This window comes from Choloepus didactylus, chromosome 8 (assembly GCF_015220235.1).
Source record: "Choloepus didactylus isolate mChoDid1 chromosome 8, mChoDid1.pri, whole genome shotgun sequence".
In the NCBI taxonomy this organism is placed as follows: domain Eukaryota; kingdom Metazoa; phylum Chordata; class Mammalia; order Pilosa; family Megalonychidae; genus Choloepus; species Choloepus didactylus.
In genome coordinates this window covers 120,654,825-120,680,296 of record NC_051314.1, presented here as the reverse complement: position 1 = coordinate 120,680,296, position 25,472 = coordinate 120,654,825, and the positions used below count along the sequence as shown (strand labels likewise).

General features: G+C 39.3%; 1 protein-coding gene across 5 annotated transcripts in view; it reads right to left on the bottom strand.

The window, feature by feature from the left end:
• Positions 1-25,472, bottom strand: part of DUSP16 (dual specificity phosphatase 16) — a 115,191-nt gene that overhangs the window by 29,494 nt on the left and 60,225 nt on the right. For all 5 annotated transcript variants that reach the window (XM_037845919.1, XM_037845915.1, XM_037845916.1 and 2 more), the window contains 2 exons: positions 12,918-13,519; positions 9,467-9,605 (listed from right to left, as the gene is read on the bottom strand). In XM_037845919.1, coding sequence (XP_037701847.1) covers positions 9,467-9,605; positions 12,918-13,145 — 367 coding nt within the window. In that variant the 5' untranslated portion in view covers positions 13,146-13,519. The remainder of the gene's footprint in view (positions 1-9,466; positions 9,606-12,917; positions 13,520-25,472) is intronic.

The following is a 25,472-nucleotide window of genomic DNA, read 5'->3' as shown; positions in this document are numbered from 1 at the left end:
AAATATCTAACAGGTTTCACTGGAATCAGCACATTCATTCAGTGCTCAATCTGGCCTGAAATGTCCTAACCTATGACTCCCAGTCACTTCCAGAAAACCTCAGCCAGAGAGTACATCTTCTCCGATCTTTATCTGTGACAATGTTCCACTCTGCTGACATCCTCCTTCATTGACAGTTTTTTCCATTTACTGACCTTTCATTCATTGTTGTACTCTAGTGACCCCGGTTTCATTTCATTAATTAACAACAGATGAGACACTGCCTGATTTCCCCGAACCCTTTAAAAACTATCTGTGGCTTCACCAGCAACTCAGTTTTGAAATATGTCTGAAAGGTCCTTCCTCCTTTGCTAGGTCCTCCTACAAACTCGATCTTAAAGAGAAAAATACAATTCATTTGGGCAAGCCTTGTACTACAAATGGCTGAAAGACACACAGAATAAAAAGTAATCTTATCTGCCCTTGTCATAATTCTCTGCTGTCCCATTAGACAGATTCCATTATAAGAAGACATGATGTCAGCTTGATAACTGAAAAGCAGTATGGAAAAACTGATAAGCATTTTGAAAAAGTTTTAAAATTAAAGTTGTTCAAGGATTTGACTCACTGTCTAATTTTGCCAAGCGTCTCCTATCCCCAGATTTTATGCTCATTATCATTTGGGAATGAAGAAAATAGAAAGCAATGGTAATCCACACATTCTTCCCTAGCACCAACCTAAATCTAAGAACACTGGCATCAGCCCTTCCCCCTTATGCCAAACATTATCATGTTTAAGAGGAAGGAAGACACACAGCGACTAGCCTGTAGAGAAATGGGCGTGGGAGACAGACACCCTCGGCCTCCAGAGAATGTGGAAGGGCAGGCAGTCCGCGATGCAAAACACCATGTTTCTGTTGGTCAGTCTTCCATAAATCCAACCGACAGAATGAATGTTTATATATAAAAATGTATATTTCTCTGGACAGAGAAAACATTTAGTATAGCTTCAAAGGCATTCAAAAGTTACATATCACTATTCTAATTCAGTCAAGAGAAGCTTCATCCCTTAAGGATGAATTCCAATTGTAAATACCAATTGTGAATACAATTCCAACTGTAAATATCATTTTCTGTAAAAGCCAATATGAATCACCATTTAATTTGGGGGACAGAAAACATCTGCCAACTAAAATAAAATACATTTAACAACCTTACTAAACAATTCCAATCAATCACTCTTCTCTTCCTAACAACTAACCCTCTGACTCTTACAGTTACATATCACATTAATTTCTTATAAGAAAATTCAGTTTCTTAAAAGAAAGAATATTTATATAATAAAAGTAGCACTTGACTACAGCATAAGTGATGCTTAAAAATATTTTAAGTCCCAAATTCTAAACACAGGTCCTTATCCTCTTAGTCAAACTATGATAAATGTCAATTCCATTACTTGAGTTTACCAGTGGGTGAGACAGAGGACTTTTCGGTTTATGCTTCAGTTCAAATAAGTTCAAATCATTAGAGCTTCATCAACGGACAGAGCTGCCCAAAGTGCAAAGGCAGAACCAAAGACAACTCCCCCGAACCGTGAATGGACTCCATGACTATATACTGAAACGGTATTTATACAAAGCCTCACTTTTTCAGACATGCTTGTGAAATGTCATGTGCAAACTTAATTTTTAAAAACAAAATTACTACCACATACTATATACTATTTCATGGTTTTTTTAATATAATTCTATATAGTTAAAACCATAGTTTTACAGTTTTTATATGGTTCTCATGTAGTTTAATCCTTTTGTAAATTAAAGACTCCCTTTTGGTGATATAAACATACAACCCCTTCAATTACTTATTTTAGAATATATGTGAAGGATTTGAGTGGAGTATACCTGAACCTGTAAAGAACAGTTTTCTTCACACTGAAAATAAAATCTACTGCTTTACTATTGCACAAAGGAGGCAGCCTTAATATTAAAAATTGAAAATATTAAAAGTGTATATTTCACAATAAAGTATTTGATCATGCTTAAGAGCATTTGTTTTATCCTGTAGTCTGAAGTGGCTGATCAGGCAAATTTGTTCTCTGGCCACCTAAGAACAGACTCAAGTGTGGTTATAATTCTTCCAGGTTCAGCAGGCAGTATACACGGAGATTTGAAACCAGTTAAAGAAAAGGAAAACACACACAAACACACACAAAGAGAACATAATTTTGTACCCCCGAAGGAAGCAAAGAAAAATATGTAATTTTCCAGTGTAGATAGGTTGGTCCAGGTAAGCCAGGCCACACAGGTTGGATAAATAAGTTCTGGGAAGTAGAGAATGTGGCTTATTTTTCTAAACAAGTGTCAGCAGCATTCCATCTATGTCCTGCATGGCCAACCCTCCATCTCCAAAGTCAATGAGCAGCACTGAAGAAAAAACATCCCACATGACCTGAAGCATTAATTCTGAGCTCTTATCTCATGGCTGCTGGAGCATGAGAGGAAAGTAGACTGATAGGCATTTCTTCGGAGACCCTTCAGGAAGCCCACATCTCATAAAACTTGTCTATAAATGTCACCTCCCGAAACCTCACCCTATATTAAACAGCTCCATCACCTGGTGCAGTCAGGGAATGGGAAATTCTATTTAATCTAACTGCAGGATTAACAGCTATATACACAACACACGAATTAAAAAAGTTCAAAGCTGCGAGCATAAAAATCACTGAAAACTAAAATAATGCAAATTGTAAATTTATTTTCTTTCGATTCAGAGTGTCCAGATCTTACTGTTCCTCAGGATAATGTTAACTAAATCAATTCAACTGGCAAAATCCAGAGGTGGTGTTTAAGGAAGAGTTCTAAAAAATTGTAGAGCAATACCTATTTTACTGATCTTTCAAACTTTCAATACGTAACTATGCCTGGAAACAAAAACAACACAAACAAGCGGACCGGACTCTTAATAAATGCCCTCAGACAAACAAAGATTGTTCTATCGAGTGTAACCAGACTAGCCAATCAAAAGGAATATGGCCCGAATCCACTGCTTGGCTGAATACAATTAACAAGCTCTGTAAGTAGGATAGCCCGATTCACAGAGGTGACTGGTCCCTGGGGACTTTAAGATATAAAGACAACCAAGCAGTGTCCTGGGGCTTCCTGAGAAGGAAGAGTTTATTTGGAAGGATTCTACTTCCATCAACATGATAGGAGGTTAATTAAGGAGATCTCATTTGCTTCTTTTCACTTGGAAACTGAAGATTTCCCAGTTTGTATTTTTAGCCTTGGTGTCCTAAACTCCACATGTATCACATTCAACCACTTTTGGACATTTTCTCTTGAATGACTTACTGACTTTTGAAAAATAAATTCAAAGCCAAAATCTCCCTCTTTGATCTGCCCTTCCTTCCCACACTCCTGCCACCACTCTACTCCAGAGCCCTTGTGCCTCATGATTACATAAATTCAGTAACAGCTCTGATCCATTTGTCCTTTTTTCCATCTTATTTCCACTCTGCTGCCAGGTTGAGCAACTAAAATAGAGTTCTGATGCTATTCTTTGCTCCCAAATACCCAGAGAATAAAATATAAAGTCCTTAGCCAGACATTCAAGACCCTTCACGATCGAATCTCAATCCACTGTCCAGGCTAATTTCTCCTACCACCCTACTGACAAACTGATCTACTTGCTGTTTTCCTAACACATTTGTGCTTTCCAATCTCTGGGTCTTTACCAGTTCAGTCCTTCCAATCCATTTTTATGTTTCCTTTCAAACCTCGGGTACATCTCTTCTGAAGCAAAAATTTTTTTTATCATGACCAACAAAATAACATTTTACATCAAAACCCTCTGGATGCTTGCTCACCTCTGAAACAATGAAATGAAAGTTTCACAATACAATCTCTCCTTACTGTGGGAGATGCCCTCCATCAGCTGCAATTCTATTCTGTCGTATTCAAAAAAATATCTTCCTTGACCACGGTGTCTAGACATGGTCTTGCCAACACAGAACTTACCGAATTTACACCAGTCATTTGGGAGTGAGCATTTACCTGTTAACTGTGAATGATCTTTGTGTATATGTTGTAACCAGTCTTATTTCTCCAGCTATAATACATTGTGAATTGTTTGTTGACAAGAATTATGTCTTCTACTCCTTTTTAATCCTCTCCGCATTTAGCACAGTGCCTGGCACATAATTAGAATTCAGTAAATGTTTACTGAATCCTTCCTTGTTACGATGAATAGCTGCTGATAGACACAGGTCTTGTATATTTTTGGTGTTCAAAGGATTTCCTGATTCCATTCAAAGCCAAAAGCTATGCTGGTGTGGGTGAAGGCACAGGACTCGTTTCCTATTTCTAGACCACAATGCCCCAGAAGAGTCCCAGGGAGAGAGGGGAGGCACAGGGCAAGAAAAACATTTTTCTGATGCTAAAATTTTTTCCTGAAGAAAGGCAGCATTCTTGAATGCGGCCTTGGTCATCTAAAAGCAACATTAAGTCCTCGCTGTGCTTCTGCCGTATTCAGGGGACTTTCCATGAAAGATGGAGAAAAAGGTCTCTAACGCTTCTACGTGGCTCAGCAGTCTGTAACAGCCTGGACAGTCCAGAGATCCCTCTGCAGCTCAGGGGATCAGGGGCATATCCCTTAGGAAACAAATTACACACCAACAGATATTATGGCCCAGATGAGGATGGAGTGACCACGGGATGCGTTGACAGTGATCATCAAAGGGCACATGAAATGAGATGATCAATCAGAAGGAACTCTGAGTCAGGGGGAGAAAAGAAATATGGGTCTGTTCTCTGGAGAGTAACTATTAAGAATCAGATTTGACTAATTTGTAAACTGTCCATGAGTCACCACACAACTCACTTCTCAGGCCTTTCTGAGTGAAGCGCAATACTTCCTCATCTATGCAGTAGCTGGCTCTCCAGCAAAACCACTTCTGTGGGTTCTCTATCGACAGTCATCCTCTTTGGCCAACTGCACAGTTTCACAAGAGACTTCAAGAAGCAGTGAGGAAGAAAGGGATACATGCTTAGCCAATCACCCAACAGATGCAGGGATCCACATGTTCATTCAAAAAAAAAAAAAAAAACACTTAATGAACACGTACTGCAAGCACAACACTGTGCGAGGTGAAGGGATAACGGTGGTGACCAAGACAGACCCTGTCTGCACAGAGGTGGATATTCAGTGGAATGGACTTTAACTGAATCATCACATAATTAACTAATTGTGATAGGGGGTAGACAAAGAGAGGAGGCATTATGCCAGCGTGTTTAACAGAGGACTCCAACTTTGCCTGGTGGCTAAGGACGACGTCTTGACCATTATCTTGAGCAGGAGACACCCAGGTGAGTGGGGGAGAGGAGAGACCCCCAGGCAGAGAAGCAGCCATGGGGGCCCAGAGAGCATGATGCTGTGACAGGCTTAAAGAGCTGAAACAAAACAACAGAGGACTTAAAGGAGCATTAGATGAAGTTGGAGAGGTCGGCCATACCCAGCCACTGGGGAGCCTTGTGAATCAGTCAAGGATGTTGGAGTCTATCCCGACAGCACTGAGGCATATTAAACTAGGGAGTGAAAACAATCTGGATCACATTAAAAATATAACTTTGGCTATAGTGTGAGCAATGGATTGGAGGGTGGCAAGAGAGGAAGGGAGAAAAGCAGGCGAGAAGCTCCTGCAGCAATACGAGGGACGGCCCATGTTGGCTTGATTGAGTTGGTGACAGAAGAGGAGAAGAGCAGGCAGATCCGAGCTGCCAGAAGGAAGACCTGGAGACTGAGGGGAGGCAGGCAGCACAGCAGGTCCCCCACGGCTCACAGGGCCCCACCTCAAAGCACAAATCCATCTTTCTGGTTTAAAGAGCATGTGTAATTTGATCTCATTCCCTCATAATTCCCATTTCCCACTCCAATTCCCATTCCCAATTCCCTTCAAAAAAAAATCCACTCTAGTTTCATCACTGCCCCCCACCCCCAAAATCTAGGTTTGTTCCTAACATTTTTATTTGTTTTTTTTCCCTCCTCAGGACCCTTACCACCCAGATCTTACTCATCCTTCAAGATTCGATGAACATTCTACTGCCATAATCAAGTCTTTCGCAACTTCTCCAGACCACACTGAATCATTCGTTGTCACAGTATCACACAGTTCAGCACGAGATCATGTGCTTTTCTTTGTTTTATCCACTTTCGGTGTGTTATCCCAAACTGAAGTTCTCAAGGGCACACGCAAGTCTTTTACTCTTCCATCTCCCCACCCCCTAGAGCCCAGTCCAGAGCCAGATGGGCCCATCGACCACGGACAGGCTGACTGAAAAGGCTGACGACGGCTGGACTGGGCCTTTCTCCAGAGCACACAGATGACATGACTGGGGCAAGGGAAGACTGAAGCCGCTGTTGTCATTCAGGTGCTTTTCTTTAGCTTGGGCAAAATGTCAGGATGAAGAACCAAGGAACTATCTTTAGTCCTGTCTGCAGTCAATTTTTTAAAAAGACACAGCCTGAGGCATTACGTCTTAGCACTTGGTAGCTGGGAAGTGACATAAACTGGGTCACCACATTGGCATGTGGCAGCTGAAAAAAGATGATCCACTTTGTAGAATCTCATGCAAACTGAGGTTCAGAAGCAGAGTCAGCAAACACACAGCAACCAGTGGGCAAAATGGGCCCTATTTTTAGTCTGTTTTCAGTGACTTTCAGCCACTACAGCTTTTTAGACACAAGAGTAGCCGATTCCTGAATAACTGTAGTACTTTTACTGAAATCCGTTAGTTTTAATCTCTTTTACCAAATACTATAGGATTTGAAATGGAATGATGAAGACGTCCCTTCTCTAGACAAAGGGATAGAAGTAGGTGATAGAACTGATAATAACAATGCCTTCGGCAGCAAAACTGTAACGAGAAAGATCAAAGTTCTACTACACTCCCATTAGGAAGGACAGTAATTGACTCCATTAAGCCAAAAACTGTATCTTTACTATGCAGAACAGCTGATTCTAGATCCCTGTTAAGAAACAGAGGATGTATTAAGAGTCAATACATTTCTATTCATTCGTAGATTTACACTAGCCAATCTAACTCCAAACAAAGAAACATGTAATTAACCATAGCAACCAAACGAAGATCTTGACCGAGTTCAGAAATTAAATGTTTATAAAAGCCCTGAACACAGTACCTGGCACATAAAATGCCACTTAATAAGTGGTATCTTTTATCATTATTCACAGCTATACTTCAACACAGAAGAAAGTAGTAAGACTTTTTACCTGATTTCCCTTAGCTACAGTAATACAGTATATATTTATAGATTGCTTCGTTCCATAAAATGTGAAGTGAGAATGACTCTGAAATCCACAAATAGGCTAAGAAAGAGTTACCACTAGAAGAGCCTTTCAGAATAAGCCTGCCTGAAATGGGTACCCGGGATTCTCAATCCAGCCTCCTGAGGAAATGCCAGAATACTCTGGAATTACTTGCAGATGTCAGCCTTGAACTCAGTGTTCTGGATAGAACAGCGAGAGCCTGGGAGAGTCACTCAATGCCTCTGTCATTCTCCTCATTGGTAAATGAAAGGGCTGAAGTCGGTGATCCAGTGATGGCTATCCTGTGCCTCATCACAGAATAGAAGTGAGTGCTGGAGAATTAATAAACTGTTTTAGATCCCTTATGTCTCATTTTTACTGAGCCATAATAATACAAAAAGAGAAATAATAGAATGGTATTTTTCATCTGTAGATTGATCTTTATTTCTACTAAATTAATCCATTTATTCTCTTTTCTATATATAGGCATAAAATAAAAGTCCAAATTCAGTAAATTTTCTTTTTCTCCTATATTTATTTCTCCCAGAAATACAACAGTCTAGGGCAAGTAGAATAAAGTGATATCCAGTGAATAAGTAAAGGCCAAAACACCTTTATTTTTTTAAAAAAACTAGTTTTCTTAAGGTTATTAACAAGACCAGAAAAGGCTGATTAGTGTTGACAATTGGCTATTTCATTTTCTAACTTATAATTATAATAGTTTTTAAATAAAAGACTATTGGTATAGAGATTTCACATGCATTATCTAATACGATCCTTACAGAAGAGGAAGAGTATTATCCCTTTTCAGGAGTTGAAAAACTAAAACAACTCAGGTTAAACGACTCATTCAAAGTCACCCATGCAAGATAAAAACACGTGTTGGGGATTGAATCATGTCCCCCACAAAGGATATGTTTAAATATTAATCCGCATCCCTGTGGGTGTGAACCCATTTGCAAACAGGACCTTTTGAAGATGTTATCACTTAAGGTGTGGCTAAATTGAATCAGGGTGGGTCTTAATCCTTATAAACAGAGGTCTTACAAAGAGAGGAAATTTGGCAGAAATAAGTCCTGAATTTCAGGAACAGAAGCCTTGGAAATTAGGTCTCACTGATAGTTTGATGTCAAAGTGAAGAAAAAGAAATCTTATCTAAACCTGCCCAGAATTTCAAAGTGTTAATATACCGACAAACAATTAATCCTATTTCTTAAACATGAAATGCTTAGATTTCAAACCATCAATTGCCAATAATACCAAGTTCACTGTACTCTCCTTGCAGCAAGTTATGAAAGGTATGAAAATGATAATGCCTATCAATAATAGCTTGTTTTTCCATTATTCTGGCAGAATCTACCTCACACAACAGCTTTGTGTAAAAGGTTACTGTGCATTGTCAAATTGTATCTGCTGCTCTGTGAGCCAGTGTGAGTGAAAGCTTGAAGCAAGGGATGAAAACTCTGCTCTGGAATTTGATGCAATGGAAACCCTCAGTGCCCTCCTTTAGGGCAGATATAAAAAAAAATTTAGTCCTTTCCAGGTACTTTATAAAGTCATTTTAGTTGCTTAATATTTGCAAGTTGAGAAGTTTTTTTTTATTGTATAAACAAAAACCTGCAAGTAAATAAGTTTAAAAAAAAAGTCCTCCCAAGTATTTAGGGGAAACCTTCTACACATACTCTCTCCCTATTTCATTGTTCATAATGTCTAAGAATAGTGACCTTATCTCTGGAGTCTGCTTTAACTATGACTGTTCTGTAAGAGTTCTGACACCATAACACTAGTCTGTCTGGTTCTTGCCACAGGGAGTGGGAACTTACAGCAAGAGCTGAGACACAGACCATTTGGTGCTCTCAGATCACAGGTGAATGGAAACAGCCCTGGATAGAAGGCTGCTGGCTTTGAGCTATCTATACAGAAATGGGCACTCTTAGCTAATAAATACAGCAACCAAGTGAACAAGCATGTGGGAGAATGTGGGAGAATGACAGCACTCAAAATACACAGAACACTTACACCAATCAAAAGCTATAAAATAAATCATATTGCCCACTAAACTCAAAGTAGCAATGGCATATTGTAATTTGAACTAACTGTATGGTATGGCTTACTCATTTGGCTCAATGAGATTCCAAGTCCATTGAGGCCTACCTCAAACCTTACCTGCAAGCAGGTGAACAGAGTTGAAGCTCTTTTCCAGTTTACCCAGAAGTACAGTGAGAAAACAGTCTGAAGACAGAGAGGCAACATCTTGGGAGCTCTGATCATAAACTACAACCTTCTGACTGCAATCGATGTCAACCTGAAATGCAAATGTAAGGGTGTTAGGAAGGAAGGTGACATAATTCCATAAACTACTGGATGAGCAGGACTGTACATTTCACTGGTGTTGAAGCAAACAGCTGCTGTTTTAGTTTCCAAGCTGCTGAAACAAATACAACAGGTTAGCTGCTAAAACAAATACCATACAACGGGTTGGCTTTTCTGTCATATGGCAGTGTACATGGCAGCATCTGCTTTCCCTTGTGGGTTCCACTGATTTCCAGCTTCTGATCACTCCCTTAGCTTTTTTCTGTGCCCAATTTCCTTTCCTTATAAGGACTTTGGCCATACTGGATGAAGGCCCATCCTGATTCAGATTGGCTTCACCTTAACTAATAACATCTTCAAAGGCCCTATTTACAAATGGGTTCACACACACAGGACCAGGATTTGGCACTGAACATGCCTTTGAGGGGGGCATGATACAATCCCCAACAGCATACCCTCTGTATCCCAAAAAGGAATGTTCTTCCCACATACAAAGTACATCTATTTCATCACATCCCAAAAGACTTAAGCTATTTTAGAACAGTGCCAAATACAAAGTCTCATCAAAATAAGATGTGGCATCCATCATGGGGTAAAACTCCTCTGTCTGATGGACCTGTGAAACCTAAAAAACAAGTTATCTACTTCCAATATACAGTGGTGGGACAGGCATACAATAGACATTCTTTTTCCAGAAGGGAGAAACTAGAGGGAAAACAGGGGTCACGGATCCCAAGCAAGTCCGAAACTCAGCAGGGCAAACTTCATAAGGTCTGAGAGGCATCTAGAGGCCAAGGTTTTGTCCTCCCGGCCTGACGGAGCAGCAGAACCACCCCTTTCAAGCTCTTGTGCAGCAGCCACATTCTCCATAAACCCTGAGGGGAAGGCCTCACCCTCCCCAAGCATAAGGATGGTGGCCAGGCTCTCCTTGAATGCCAGGAACACAGGCCCCACCACCTCTGAGCACTGGGGTGGCAGCCCTCTCCCTGAACAATGGGATGGGGCACAAGGCCTGCCCCCTCCACGTGCAGAGGCAAACCCACCCCTTTTATGCACGTGGGTGGGCTGCTCTCTTGGACCAAGGAGATCTTTTTGGTTCAGATTTTGGCTTCCACGGTTCTATTCTTGAAGACACTCTTCTTCTATTCATCCCTTCTCTGTCCTTTGCAGTCCAGGTCAGCAGCGGTTCTGCTCATACAAATTATGCAAAAACGTTGTCAGATCTGTGTGCAGTTCAAGCAGGTCCAAACCATCAGACAATAGAACTTTCCACAGATTCTTCCTGGAAAACTGCATTTCCAATCCTGACTTCCTCTGAGATGTCTGACTGGATCCATGTTCAGCCACACCCTCTTCAGCAAAGGGCTTCAGTTAAACCCTCACATGGAGCCTTATTCTATGGGGACTCACTTCTCAGAAGCTCAGGGAGGTGCCTGAGAGAGCCTCTTCTGCCCCTAGTCTCAGGGCACATTGTATGGGCAGGCTGAGAATTTTCCAAATAATCCACTGCTGTTTTCTTGGTGCTTACCAGTTCAATCCTTAGTTTATCTCTTCCCTTTCTCATTTCACTATAAGCTGTAAGTAGAAACCAGTCTGCACCTTCCATACTTAGTTTGGAAATTTCCTCAGCTAAATATCCAAGTTAATTGCTTACAAGTTCTGCCTTCCATCCAACATCAGAACTCAATTTTGCCAAGTTCTCTGCCACATTATAAAAAGGACTGCCTTTCTTCCAATTTCCAATGACACATTGGTCATTTCCTTCTAAGGCCACATCAGAAGTACCTTAAACATCCATATTTCTGCCAACACTCCGTTTGTGATGAACTACGTATTCTCTGAGACAACACAAACATTCTCTACAGCTCTCACTCATTTTTGAACCCTTCCCATTACCCAGTTCTGAAGCCATTCCACATGTTTAGTTACTTGCAATAGCAGGACCCGACTTTCTGGTACCAAAACTGTTTCAGTTTCTCGGCTGGTAAAACAAGTCCACACAACGGATGGGATGAATAACAGGAATTCACTGGCTCATGATTTCAGAGACTAGAAGGCCTGCTTCCCCCTGGGATCAGCATCCCCTGGCCGGCAATCTCTGGGGCACTTGGCTCTTCACCACATGGCAATGCACACAGCAGCATCTTCCCTTCCTCTTCCAGGATCCACTGACTTCCAGCTTCCAGTTTCTGTCGACATCCAGCATCTTCCTGCTCCCATGGCTTCTCTGTGTCCAATTCACTTGGCTTATAAAGACTTCAGCCCTACTGGATTAAGGCCCACCTCACTCAGTTTGGGCCATCTTCACTAACAGCATCTTCCAAGGCCCTGTTTACAAACGGTTCACACCCCCAGGACCAGGGTTTGGGACGCGAACATTACTTTTGTGGGGGCGGCACAATTCAATCCCCAACAGCTGCCTCCTGTTTCCAATTAATAACCTGAATAAAAATGAGATGCGACCAAATTCCTGAATAAACCGAGCACACAAATGGTGTAAATGCTTGTAAAAATGAACTTTTAAAAGACAAAGTCAATGCTAATTTTGTGTGGTTGTGGCTCAAACTCCTCGGTTGCAAATTCTTATGCTATAAAAAGGTAAAGCTCATAAAACAAAATAATATGCAAAGTAAATACTATGAACCTTGAACTAAAGAAACATTTTAAAAAATGTTTTCTACGTAACAAAGAAATCAGTTTAATAAAATTAAAAAATGAGCTCATTTTTATTCCTGATGAAAAGAAATAACCTTAACCATCACAAAGATGATATTCTGATATCCCAGGAATAACTTTTCTTGATGATGGGCCCTTACCCTCCCAAACATAAAAAGCACCTCTAATATAATTAGTTCCTACTTTGTTTCCAAAGCCCTTGAAGACAATGATTTTCCCTTCAGAAAATTTGTGGACGATACAAATTAAAGATTAAATTTATAAAACACTTTTAGTAAGCCAATAAGAAAACATCATACTTACCCAAATTAAAACAAGTTAAGTTTTCTGTATATACTTTAGAAATATTCTTAAATGTGACAATATGGTTAGTAAATTATGTTGAGGTACTACAAGGAAACAAAATTTAAAAGCAACTGAAACTTCCTCCAATTACTTTCTCCCTCAAAAATGAAGTTTAGTTTAATTTCCCTATTCAGTGTGCCCATTTATTTTACAAAGGAAGAAAAAGAAAAAGGAAGGGAGGGAGGGAGAGAAGGAAGGAAGAAAGGAAGAAAGGAAGAAAGGAGGGAAGGAAGAAAGGAGAGAAGGAGGGAAGGAGGGAAGGAGGGAAGGTTGGTTGGTTTACCTTATGTTTTGCTGAATGCTGGATGAGTTCAGTAATTAACACTTTGTCCTGTTGCAATCTTCGCTTCATGAGCTTGGAGCAGTTGATATTAATGGCTTCCAAAATGTGGGATGTATTGTATTCCACAAAAGGGCGGCTATCAATTAGCAGCACTTTTTCCGTTCCACTTTCCAGCAGAGCCACCAACCTCTCGGTAACAATTTGAGTTCCAATGATCTCATGGGCCATGACAACAATAAGTCCTCTTTTCCCACCTCCTTCTTTAATTTGCCACGATGATGTAATGGTGGTGTGCTCACAGGCTCAGCCACTCCATTGTACTAAAAACGCATGAGGTCAGGCTGGCGGTGACTGGCAAAAGGAGAGTTAAACCCATTTTCAGCAAGAGCCCTCCAAGTGAATGTCTCTTTCTCTTTCCTGTTGATGTGCCGGTTCTTGCAAAGGACTCCTTCCACAAAGCAGCCCCTCACATTTGATTCATAAAGAGATGACTGGAATAACCATTCCACAACAAAAGATGCTTTGGGGCAGCCACTGCATTACATCATTCTTTACCTTTGCTCTCTCGCTCCAACAGCCTCACACTGGACTGAAAGCCTGGGCTGAGAGAGAAAGACAGAAAACAAAACACGGGGTCAAAAAAAGAAGAAAGAGCATCAGATTAGAGAGAGTGTATGATTCATAATATTTACTCCATTAATCTAATTCCAAACTTGATGCGCTGTTTCATTTGAACAAACAAAAAGGACAAGTTAGTATGGCTTCAGAAAAATGTACCAGCGATAATTCAAATTTACCTCAACTGCAAAAATGCAAAGACAAGACATCTTCATGAATTATAATTACCAGGGCCCAGCAGCAAACGACTTGTATGAAATAAGAAAGGCTATAAAAAGAAGTATTATTCTTCCAAATGATTTTCCTCCATCTTATTTGCTTATTTCTTGAAAACAGCATAAAGAACAACAGCCTAGGACCAGGTTTTTGTACCCATATTATCAGGGTACAAAATTCTTTCTTGATGGCTTAAGAATTACTGTGATGAGTGGGCAGGAGTGAGCCTCTTTACACACAAACAGCAGTCCCTTTAAACTGTCCTCACAAAGGAGAAAAAGCAGGAAAACAGGAGGTTCTATAAATTTCAGCTGCCTTTTAAGGAAAAGGAAGGACAGAAATGGCTAATGAGCTCTTCAGAGCAAGCCCTGAGCTGACTGCATGTACCCAGCTCCGTCCAAGGCAGCCCCGCAGCTATGACCTCCACCTGCTGCCCCTCTCCCGACCCTTGCTTGTTTCCCTGGAATTGGTTTCCTCGACTCTTCGTTGGCTTACTTACAGACCCCTCACTTTCTATACCTCATTCTTGACTTCCCGCCTTAGAAAATCTCACCTTAACCCACACATACAGCGCCCAATCCTTCCCTGTTCTTGCTGAACTCCTGTGATGGACTATTTCCCAATTAATTAACACTAGTTGGAATTTTCTACCCATAGCTTGGACCTCACCCTAATGTTCAATACTTTCAGATTCCTATCTATCTCCCCCAGTCCATCTCTGCATTTACTAAATCCTCTATACGTAAAACTAGATGTCCACTGTGAGCACTCAGCTTCTAGAGGATAAGCTCTTTGAGAGGTTCTGTATTATACTCCTTACCCCAAAGATGGGCTACGGCAAGCACTTCTCCAGCAGAAAATGGTCACTTACCCAGAAAGACACAGTCAGTAGCTGCAGATATGAAATCCTTTCCCTTACAACAGTGCTTTGCACATAAGATGCCCACCTTACATTACTACAGTAAGTAAAATCTTCCTTGTTCCAAAAACAGTTTAAGATTCTAAATAAACATCTGATTAACTGATTTCAGATCAGGATGGAAGAGTCCTCTAACTTCCTAATTTTATACTTATAAATGAGTAACTGAAGCACAGAGAAGAGGGAGCGGGATATACAGAGAAGATGCCTTGCCATTTATCTGTTATTAATTTTGGCAAATCACATAACCTCTTTGGACCACAATTTCCTCATCCACAAACTGTGGATATAATAATGGCTTTGTCTCCTCACAAAGTCTGTACTAAGGACAAAATTATCTAATTTATCTACAGTAAGTAAAAAAGCAGCTACACATCACATAGAGAAAACAGGAAAATTCTCTAAAGATGCACATGCTGACCAGAGCTGGCTTGCATCTAGAATCTAAAAGGCATCACCCAGCAGATAAAAACAGAAGTAACTCCATCCTCCTCTGGTTCAGCTGTGACCAAGCCCTGCCCATTTGTACACATGTCAGAGATAAGGCAATCAGATAAAGCATCTCATCCACCCCTCCGATATTACAAATCATAAGAGTCTCTGTTTAATACATTATTTTCCAGTTCTTTTCTTCCAAGAAACTGAAAGAGCTTCATTACATTAATGTATTTATTTTTAGTATTGCTTTATGGCAATGAGGTATAAAAGTCATCTCTATTATCAACTGAAGAAGGTAGAGCAGAGAATTTTTCCTAGATCATCTACTAACAAACTTTTGCAATGCACCTACCAAGGATACAGCACTGAATCAAGTCCTTTCTGCTCAGTGACACAGTTCACAGCAACGGAAGGTCCTGTGCCCAAATTGTCTGACTCCCAAACCAGGGCTCCTCCTACTGGGTTATCTGTTTTCCCCAAGTACCTGTTCCCATAATGGAACTGGACCAGGAAAGAATGATGTGACTTGTCCATCAGGGTGCTCGAGGGGCAAAGAAAGTGGAACCCGAGAACGAGAGCAAGTTGATTCCAACCCTGGGACTGAGTCTCTGAGTCTGATTGGCTCCCCTCGATGATAAAATCAGGATGAGACAAAGCAGTTATCTGGGTTAGCAGATCAAGGGACAAAGAGAGGGAGATGACAGAAAACATGCAAAAGTTGAATTAGCAAGTTCTCATTTTTGCTTCCTCAAATCCCATAAGCCCAAATCACTGAAACCAAAGACGGACTACAGCAAACACTTCTCCAGGGCAGAAAATGGTCACTTTCCCAGAAAGCCAGAGTCAGTAGTTCCAGATATGAAACCCTTTCCCAGACCAAGAAAAGGTCTGGTCAAAGTGACTCTAAGATGAGGATGCAAGGCAGCAAAGGGCTGAAAGTGAGATGAGGATAAAGTTACACCTTCCGTGTGGTTCCATGGCCAGCTGGAGCCCTCCTGTTACACTTTTACGCCCAAGGTCCGATTTTCTATAGCCCCAAATCGATCATGTGACAAGGCAGTAGGAGGGTGGGGTAGTAACGGTCTTAAAACCTCATTTATTTACAGTTAGAGATTTCTGGTTAAATCCCCACCATGGGCTACAATTATAATTTTTAAAAAAATCTCAGCATTCACTGTCTATTCTGGAAAACGTCAATATTCTGAGATCAGGGGGATGTCTGGAACAGTTTTGTTTTCAAAATATTCTGCATGAGGTAGCATTTAAAAGATGACAAGAAGATATTTTATTGCTGGTAAAACCACCAAGCTAACCTTACCCAAAATTTCTACAAGAAGTCAGAAGGAATAACAGTTCCTAGACTGAAACACAAAGGCCCACATGCATATAAGAAAACCCAGGGCAGGCCAGCTTTGCTATTTAAATATTTATTTAGCCAATTTTAAAAATTCTAACTAATTTCTTTAATTTTTAATAGGTAATATATTCACATGGTTCAAAGAAATTAAAAATATAAAATGTTTATACACTATGACTATGTACAGTTTACCGTATGACAATTATGCCTCAACAAAGCTGTTACAAGTGCTGTGATGTTGAAACTCCAACAAATATATTTAAAGGATAAAACCAAATACACTGAAAAGCCTCCTCCCACTCTTGGCCAGTTCCTACCCATGCTCCCTAACTGGTAACCACTGTTAGTAATTTCTTCTGATTTCTTCCAAAGGTTTTTTAAATGAATACAGAAAAAAACACAAATATATACTCATTTTCTTATCCGTTTGTTCAATGGTTACGCAATATATAAACTGTTTTGTATCTTGCTTTTTCTCCCCACTTTCAATACTCCAATTTAATTTTTTTTCAATATTTAATTTTAACAGGATTCAATCTACATCTCTACGTGTCTGCTATATATACACTTTTGGAAATCTAAATAAAACTTGCAGAAATACTGTAACCGTAAAAGACAACTCCTTTTCTGAACTCTGACCGAGAAAAATAGGAAGGAGAGAGAGGTTTGGAGAAGGGTACAGAACTGAAGATTCTTAGTAAGGGTACCTTAAAGGAAATAAGGAGAGAGAGTAAAAATACATCCAACAAATAAAAACCAAAGAACAGTCAAGGAGGAGACCGAGGTTCAATTCCCCAACAGGGAGCCAAAAAAAAAAAACACCAAAGGATAAGATGGCTGATTCAAGAACAGCATTCAGAGTAATAACACTGAATGCGAATGGATTAAACTCCCCAATTAAAAGATAAAGATTGACAGAATAGATTAAAAAATATGACCATCAATATGTTGTTTATAAGAGACTCACCTTAGACCTAGGGACACAAAGAAGTTGTAAGTGAAAGGATGGAAAAAATATTCCATGCTAGTGACAGCCAAAAGAAAGCAGGGGTAGCAATACGAATTTCAGATAAAATAGACTTTAAATCCAAGGATGTTATAAAGAGACAATTCACCAAGAAGAAATAACAATCATACACATTTATGCACCCAATCAAGGTGCTCCAAAGTATCTGAGACAAATACTGGCAAAACTGAAGGAAGCAATACATGTTTCCACAATAATTGTGGGAGACTTCAATACGATATTCTCTCCTATAGATAAATCATCTAGACAGAAGACCAATAAGGAAATTGAGAATTTAAACCATGTGATAAATGAATTAGATTTAACAGATATATACAGAACATTACATCCCAAATTACCAGGATATACATTCTTCTCTAGTGCTCATGGAACTTTCTCCAGGATAGATCAGATGCTGGGGCATAAAACAAGCCTCAACAAATTTAAAAAGATTAAAAATATTCAAAACACATTCTCAGACCACAAAGGAATACAACTAGAAGTTAATAACTATCAAAGAACCAGAACACTCACAAGTATCTGGAGGTTAAACAATACACTGTTAAACAATCAGTGGGTCAAAGAAAAAATTGCAAGAGAAACTGCTAAATATCCAGAGACGAATGAAAATGAGAACACAACATATCAAAATTTATGGGATGCAGCAAAGGCGGTATTGAGAGGAAAATTTATAGGTCTAAATGCATACATTAAAAAGGAAGAAAAAGCTAAAATCAAAAACTAATGGGACAACTGAAGAAGCTAGAAAATGATCAGCAAACTAATCCTAAACCAAGTAGAGGAAAAGAAATAACAAGGAAAAAGGCAGAAATAAATGACATGGAAAACAAACAAACAAAAAAAACCACAGAGAGAATAAATAAAACCAGAAGTTGGTTCTTTGAGAAGATCAACAAGATTGACAAACCCTTAGCTTGACTGACAAAGTCAAAAAGAGAGAAGATGCAAATAAACTAATAGACAAGAGGGGAGATATTATTACAGATCTTGATTAAAAAAAAAAAAAAAAAAAACCTAAGAGGAATAACTATGCAAACAAAGTAGATAATTTAGAGGAAATGGATAATTTCCTGGGAATACATGAACAACCCAGTCTGAATAAAGAAGAAATAGAAGAACTCAACAAACCAATCACAAGTAAAGAGATCCAATGAGTTATCAAAAAGCTTCCTACAAATAAAACCCCAGGCCCAGATCGCTGGCTTTAAAGGAAAATTCTACCAAACTTCCCAAAAAGTACTGACATCATTCCTACTTAAACTCTTTCAAAAAACTGAAGAAAAGGGAACACTACCTAACTCATTTTAAGAAGCCAACATGGTTCTAATACCAAAACCAGATAAAGAAAGCTACAAGAAAGGAAAACTACAGGCCAGTTTCTCTAATGAATATGGATGCAAAAATTCTCAACAAAATACTTGCAAATCGAATTCAAAGACACATTAAAAAAATTATACACCCTGACCAAGTGGGGTTCATCCCAGGTATGCAAGGGTAGTTCAACATAAGAAAATCAATCAATGTAATAAAACACATTAACAAATCAGAAAGGTAAAAGCAAATGATCATCTCAATAGATGCTGAAAAGCATTTGACAAAATCCAACATCCTTTTATGATAAAAACACTTCAGAAGTCAGAAATAGAAGGAAACTTCCTCAGTATGATAAAGGGCATATATGAAAAACCCACGGCCAGTATAGTATTCAATGGCAAGAGACTGAAAGCTTTCCCTCTAAGATCAGGAATAAGACAAGGATGCCCGTTCTCACCACTATTATTCAATATTGTGCAAGAAGTTCTAGCCAGAGCCTACTATAAAGCCACAGTAGTCAAAACAGCATGGTATTGATATGACTCCAGGGGATGAATGATATGACCCCAGGGGATGAATCTGGACATGACAGTGTGGGACTGAGAACATCTTCTTGACCAAAAAGGGGGATGCAAAATGAAACGAAATAAAAGTGTCAGTGGCTGAGAGATTCTAAATGGAGTCAAGAGGTACTCTGGTGGGCATTCTTAGGCACTACACAGATAACCCTTTTTAGGTTTTAATGCACTGGAATAGCTAGAAGTAAATACCTAAAATTATCAAACTGCAACCCAGTAGCCTTGAATCGTGAAGACGACTGTATAACAATGTGGCTTCCAAGAGGTGACAGTGTGATTGTGAAAGCCTTATGGATCACATTCCCTTTATCCAGTCTATGGTTGGATGAGTAGAAAAATGGGGACAAAAAACTAAATGAAAAATGGGGGGGGGGGTAGGTGTTCTTCTTTACTTTTATTTTTTATTCTTATTTTCACTTTTTCTGGTACAAGGAAAATGTTCAAAAAATAGATTGGGGTGATGAACGCACAATTATATAATGGTATGGTGAACAACTGAATGTACACTTTGGATGATTGTATTGTATGTGAATATATCTCAATAAAATTGAACTAAAAAATAAACCTTAAAAAAAAAAAACAGTATGGTACTAGTACAAAGACAGACATACTGAACAACGGAATCAAACTGAGAATTCAGAAATAGACCCCAGATCTATGGCCGAATGATTTTTGATAAGGCCCCAAAATCCAATGAATTGGGACATAACAGCCTCTTCAACAAATGGGGCTGGGAGAATTGGTATCTGTATCTAAAAGAATGAAAGAAGACCCCTACCTCACACTCTATACTAACATTAATTCAGCATGGATCAAAGATCTTAATATAAGAGACTGTACCATAAAGCTTCTAAAAGATAATGTAAGGAAATATCTTCAAGACCTAGTATTAGGAGGTTGCTTCTTAAGACCATAAACCTAAAGTGCAAGTAATGAAACAAAAAATAGATAGGGAACACCTCAGAATTAAAAGCTTCTGTACCTGAAAGGAATCTGTTAAAAAGGTAAAGAGACAGCCAACTCAATGGGAGAAAATATTTGGAAACCATGTATCTGATAAGAGATTGAGATCTTTTATATATAAAGAAATCTTACAACTCAATGACAACAGCACAAATAGCCCAATTTTAAAATGGGCAAAGATATGAAGACATTTCTTTGGAGAGGAAATACAAATGGCTGAAAGACACATGAAAAAAATGCTCATCTTCACTATTAGGGAAATGCAAATTAATAACACAATGAGGAATCATCTCACACCAATAAGAATGGCTGCCATCCAACATAAAGAAACTTCAAATGCTGGAGAGGATCTGGAGAATTTGGAACTTTCATTCATTGTTTGTGGGACTGCATAATGGTACAGCCACCCTGGAAGACAGTTTTGTGGTTCCTTAGAAAACTAGATATTGAGTTACAATACGATCCAGCAATTTCACTTCTTGGTATTTACCCAGAGGACCAGAAAGCAGTGACATGAACAGATACTTGAACATCAATGTTCCTAGAGGCATTGTTCAATTTCCAAGAAAGGGAAACAACCTAAATGTTCTACATCAGATGAGTGGATAAACAAAATGTGGTGCATACATACGATGGAATATTACGCAGCAGTGAGAAGGAATGACGTCATGAAACATATGACAACATGGATGAAACTTGAGGATATAATGTTGAGTAAAATAAGTCAGACATAGAAGGACAGACATTATATGTTACCACTAATGTGAACTTTTACTGTAGAATATAGGGGACCTAGAGACAGAGAGCAGTTAGTGAAGGGGGGACAATAATCTAATAAGAATAGATAAGATATTAAGGATAATCTTAATGATATGGGAATATTCAGGAACGACTATGGTTTGTTAATTTTTTTGTGGTATGGTAGGAGCATATTGGAAGCAATGAAGTTATTTCAGGGTATTTGTTTTTCCTGTTCCTTTGTTTTATCTCATCTGGAAATGTTTTTTTAATTTTTTTAATTTTTTGATAAAGAAAGCTACCAAAAAAAAAAAAAAAAAAAGACAACTACTCTTGTTCCCTAGAACTACTCCTATTCAATTAGCTGTTTACCTGAAGGCTGAAAAGTAATTCAGAATAGTGTGCTCAAAAGGCCAGCAAATTGTTTTATAGCATCCTAATAAGACAGTATCTTCTAAGCACTACTATGACTACAAGAAATTTATAAACGTGACAGTTCACATTCATAGAATTATTAAAATTAACTTTTTAAGGATACCCTAAATTAAACAAGCCAGTATTTATCATATCAACAACAATTAACTTTAACCAGGGCTACTGAACAAACAATTGTAAAGTATCCCACATTCAGAAACAAAGGTTTTTAAAAGACTTTATTTACTAGAGATAGAGATAGTGTGTGGCATCATTTCAGTATAACAAATGACTACAGACACCAGGAACCAGAAAGGGCAAATCTCCTAAAGAAACATCACTTCTGGTACATTTTACGTTTAGGCAAATGATTTATGTTTTAAATTTTGTAACATTTAATATTAACATAAGTAATATAAGAATGTTTCCCCTTTAATATGCAACTTTTAAAGTTTAACTACGGTTTTTATATGTAATTTGTGTTATGTTTTAGATTTCATTCAGTTACGAATGCAAACACATCTATGTCTTTAAAACGGAAATCAGTGAAGCTTATTTACTGAAATTCACTTTACAGGCAACTTTCCCAGAATATGGTCTATCAATGGAGTGAAATATACTACTGAATTAGTTAGGTTTGAAAACTGTAAGCCTAAGACTATGTTAATGATGAGCATGTGGGGTCCATTTTAATTAAAATAACAATATGAAATCTGACTGTAGAAAAGTCAACATCTGGCATCGGAGTTAGCTAACAGGAAAAAAGTTTTGTTCTGAGTTTCTTCAGTACTCAGCCTTTAAAGCTAGTGCTCACCCAGAAAAAAAAAAAAGATTAAGGTTATTTTTAAACGATTCTATTAAGCATCTCCCGATTCTTCTCAAATGAGGCATTATTCGTTTTAGCACTCTACATGTGATTCTGGCTTCTAGCTCAGCCATACTGACACCGGATGAGAAACTTCCTTACCACTTCTTTTCCTTCTGCCCACGGGTCATTTCCAGCCAACAGTAAAAGTCCCTCTGCTCCCCCTGCACTGCGCCCTCAGCATGGCCCACGGCCCACGGCAGGCAGGGCAGGGGGTAAGGCTCCAGCATGCGCCTGCTGGTCTGAGGAGTGCTTTCCACGAGAAGGCAGGGGCTCCCCTCAGGAAGGCTTGCTTCCATTTTCAACACATCCCATTTGCAAAAAGAGAAATTCTCAGGGGAGGGGAAAGGATGCTATGGGTTTGGGGTGCTTAAAAGGCCTATTCAGCAAGGGGAGTGATTAACCTTATTGGTTGGGCTTGAGCTTCAGTTCAAAATCTCAGCGAGTTTACAAGAAGGACATACTCAGGTGAGAAGTTTACTTCTATTAAACTACAGGGCAGTCTTAAATTTTTTCTCTCAAATAAAACTCAAGAAACAAGCAACAAAACACAGCAAACAGACTTTCAATGACAAAGAAAGCTTGAGCAAATCAGAAGAGAAAGAAATAGAATTCTGAAGTTTGGGAGCAAGCCAGAACACGTCAGGCTTCCACCCTCTTAACTCCACAGTGATTAAAGCAACTTTGCCTCCGATGCTGTGGGTTAATCCTAATGGAAATTTTGAGGGCCAACACACTGTAAATATATTCAATAAAAAAAACAAAAACAAACCAAAAACATCCCTCGCCAAAACCAAGAAGGCTCCAGGAGCTTAATGTGCTTTTCAGTTGCCTATTCATGTCATGACCATGTTTTCTTACTCCAAAATTGAGGACATATTTTTTGATAAGTGAAGGGACAACGTGAATTATCACAGTAAACCTTAGTGGGCTCAGGGGCCCAGGCGGTTTACAAGCATCTCGAGGATCTACAGATACAGGCTGGAATGGTAGCCTTCTTTCAAAGACTAAATATGAAGCCTTTGCTTCTAGAAAGTCTCTCCAAGGCAGAGCCCAGATCAGTGAGATCACTGATGCCCAATTCCCGAGTGTCTGCTGGGGGCTAGCACCTCTCAGTTCGAGCCCTGCTCTGTCTTAGCACTGCTTCCTGTTTGTGCTCATCTGTTGCACCAGCTTCCCCTTCCCCAACCCTCCCCACCTTCCTCTTTGCCTCTCCCACACCACTTACCTCTCCAAGAGGCCATCTCCCCTGCAGGCTCCTGCACCAACCCCTCTATACTTAACACTTCCTTGTCTGAACACTAAGGGCCAACCCACTAGGAGAGGGCCTGGGGATAGAGGTGGTCGGGAAGAGTGCAGATGGAAGCAGCTCTGAACGGCTGTCACTGGACAAGAGACCATGTAACCAGGGGTTAGTTCAACCTGAGAGCTGAAGCAGAAAATGTTCTTGAAGGATATTTGGGATAAAAGTGGGCTGGAAGCAGGAGAAGAGAGATTCACAACAAGCTATTCAGAGACAAGATAGGGAGTAATTTGTGCATCCTAGTTTCGGGTTTGTCAGGCCTATTGAGACTTATTCAGTCAACTAACAAATAATTACCAGGCACCTAGTGTGGGCTGTGCAGATGCAGCAATGAATGAAACAGGCAAAAATCCCTGCCCTCCTGGAGCTTCTAATTTAGCAATGGGAGAGACCTAATAAGCAACAACAACAAAATAAAAAAGAAAACCATTTTGTATGACAGATGGTGATACATGCCATGGGGTAAAAATAAAGCATGGAATGAAAAATATGGGGAGTTGGGAATGAGGTTAAAATGTCGAAGAGGCTGGTGGGGGAAGGTATCATTTAAGTCCACACCATGAAGAGAGGAGGCCATGTGGATGGATACCCTGGAGACTGTAGATCTCTGCCAATGCCAAAGCCTCGAGGCCAAAGAATATGCAGGCCAACATAAAGCTGAATTGGGCAAATGCCAAGGAACCACGTGGCAGGTATTCAGGCTTTCTTTAGAACTATGGTTGTATCTATTGGAAGTGATACATTTCCAGGCAATTGACCTTTTAATTCCAGTGTGAAAAATTATATACAAGAAAGTTCAGTACAGTTTCTTCCCTAAAACTGCAAAGGGAAAAGCTGTACTTCTTACATTAGTACACTTCTTGGCAGGGGAACGAAAAGAAATATTGGAACAAGAAAGAGTACCATTAATGTTAATTTAAAACAATTCTGTCACAACTACAAATGTGCTGCACCAATATTTAAAGAGTTTCAGTTTTATAGCATGGAAAGTAGTAAAATATCAAAGACAGTGTTAAGCATTTGTATACTTAAATAGATCTATATACCAAGGAAATAGTTTAAAGGATCTTTACATTAAAATAAAGAAAAACATTTTCAACTTGCTCTCCTTGTCAGAAGATTTAAGTATTAACTACTTCACACAGGGACTTAGTTAACTGAGGTGACTGTATTCAAGAGTTTGGTACCACTCACAGCCTGCCCCACCCCCAAAACAACAAAATTCCACTAATTGACAGATAACACAGTCTAATGGTGGGGGGCAGGGAGGAGTGTTATAATTTAAATTTTCCAAAAGGTACCAGAAGGCTGTAGGAGCAGGCAATGGAATCCAGTTAGAAAGTAGCAATACTGAGCCTCCAATCACCTCCACTTGAACCCAAGTTTATACTATTAAAATTTGGGGGTTTTATCTATTTTGAATTTATTAATGCTAAAGTAAGTAAAACTAAAATGCCAAACTATATTTTTCTGAAGATCATTTCAAAATAGCTTAAAAGGATAATTTCAAAATGACCTATAAGAAACTGCTTCACCTTTCAGTTAAAATACACACATGAAAAATACAGGAAATGGGCTAAATGTGCAACAAAAGGGGACTGGCTGAGTAATTTCTAAATTATGATAAATCCTGCAAAACAGTATCATACAGCATTTAAAAATGATGGTGTAAAAGTACACTTCTTGACAACGAAAGATAGTCCGATATATTAAGAGAAAAAAACAGTCACAAAACTGTGTGTAAAGCAGAGCCTCAAACATGCACATGTACACCACACACACATGCACACAGGATGGATACACTC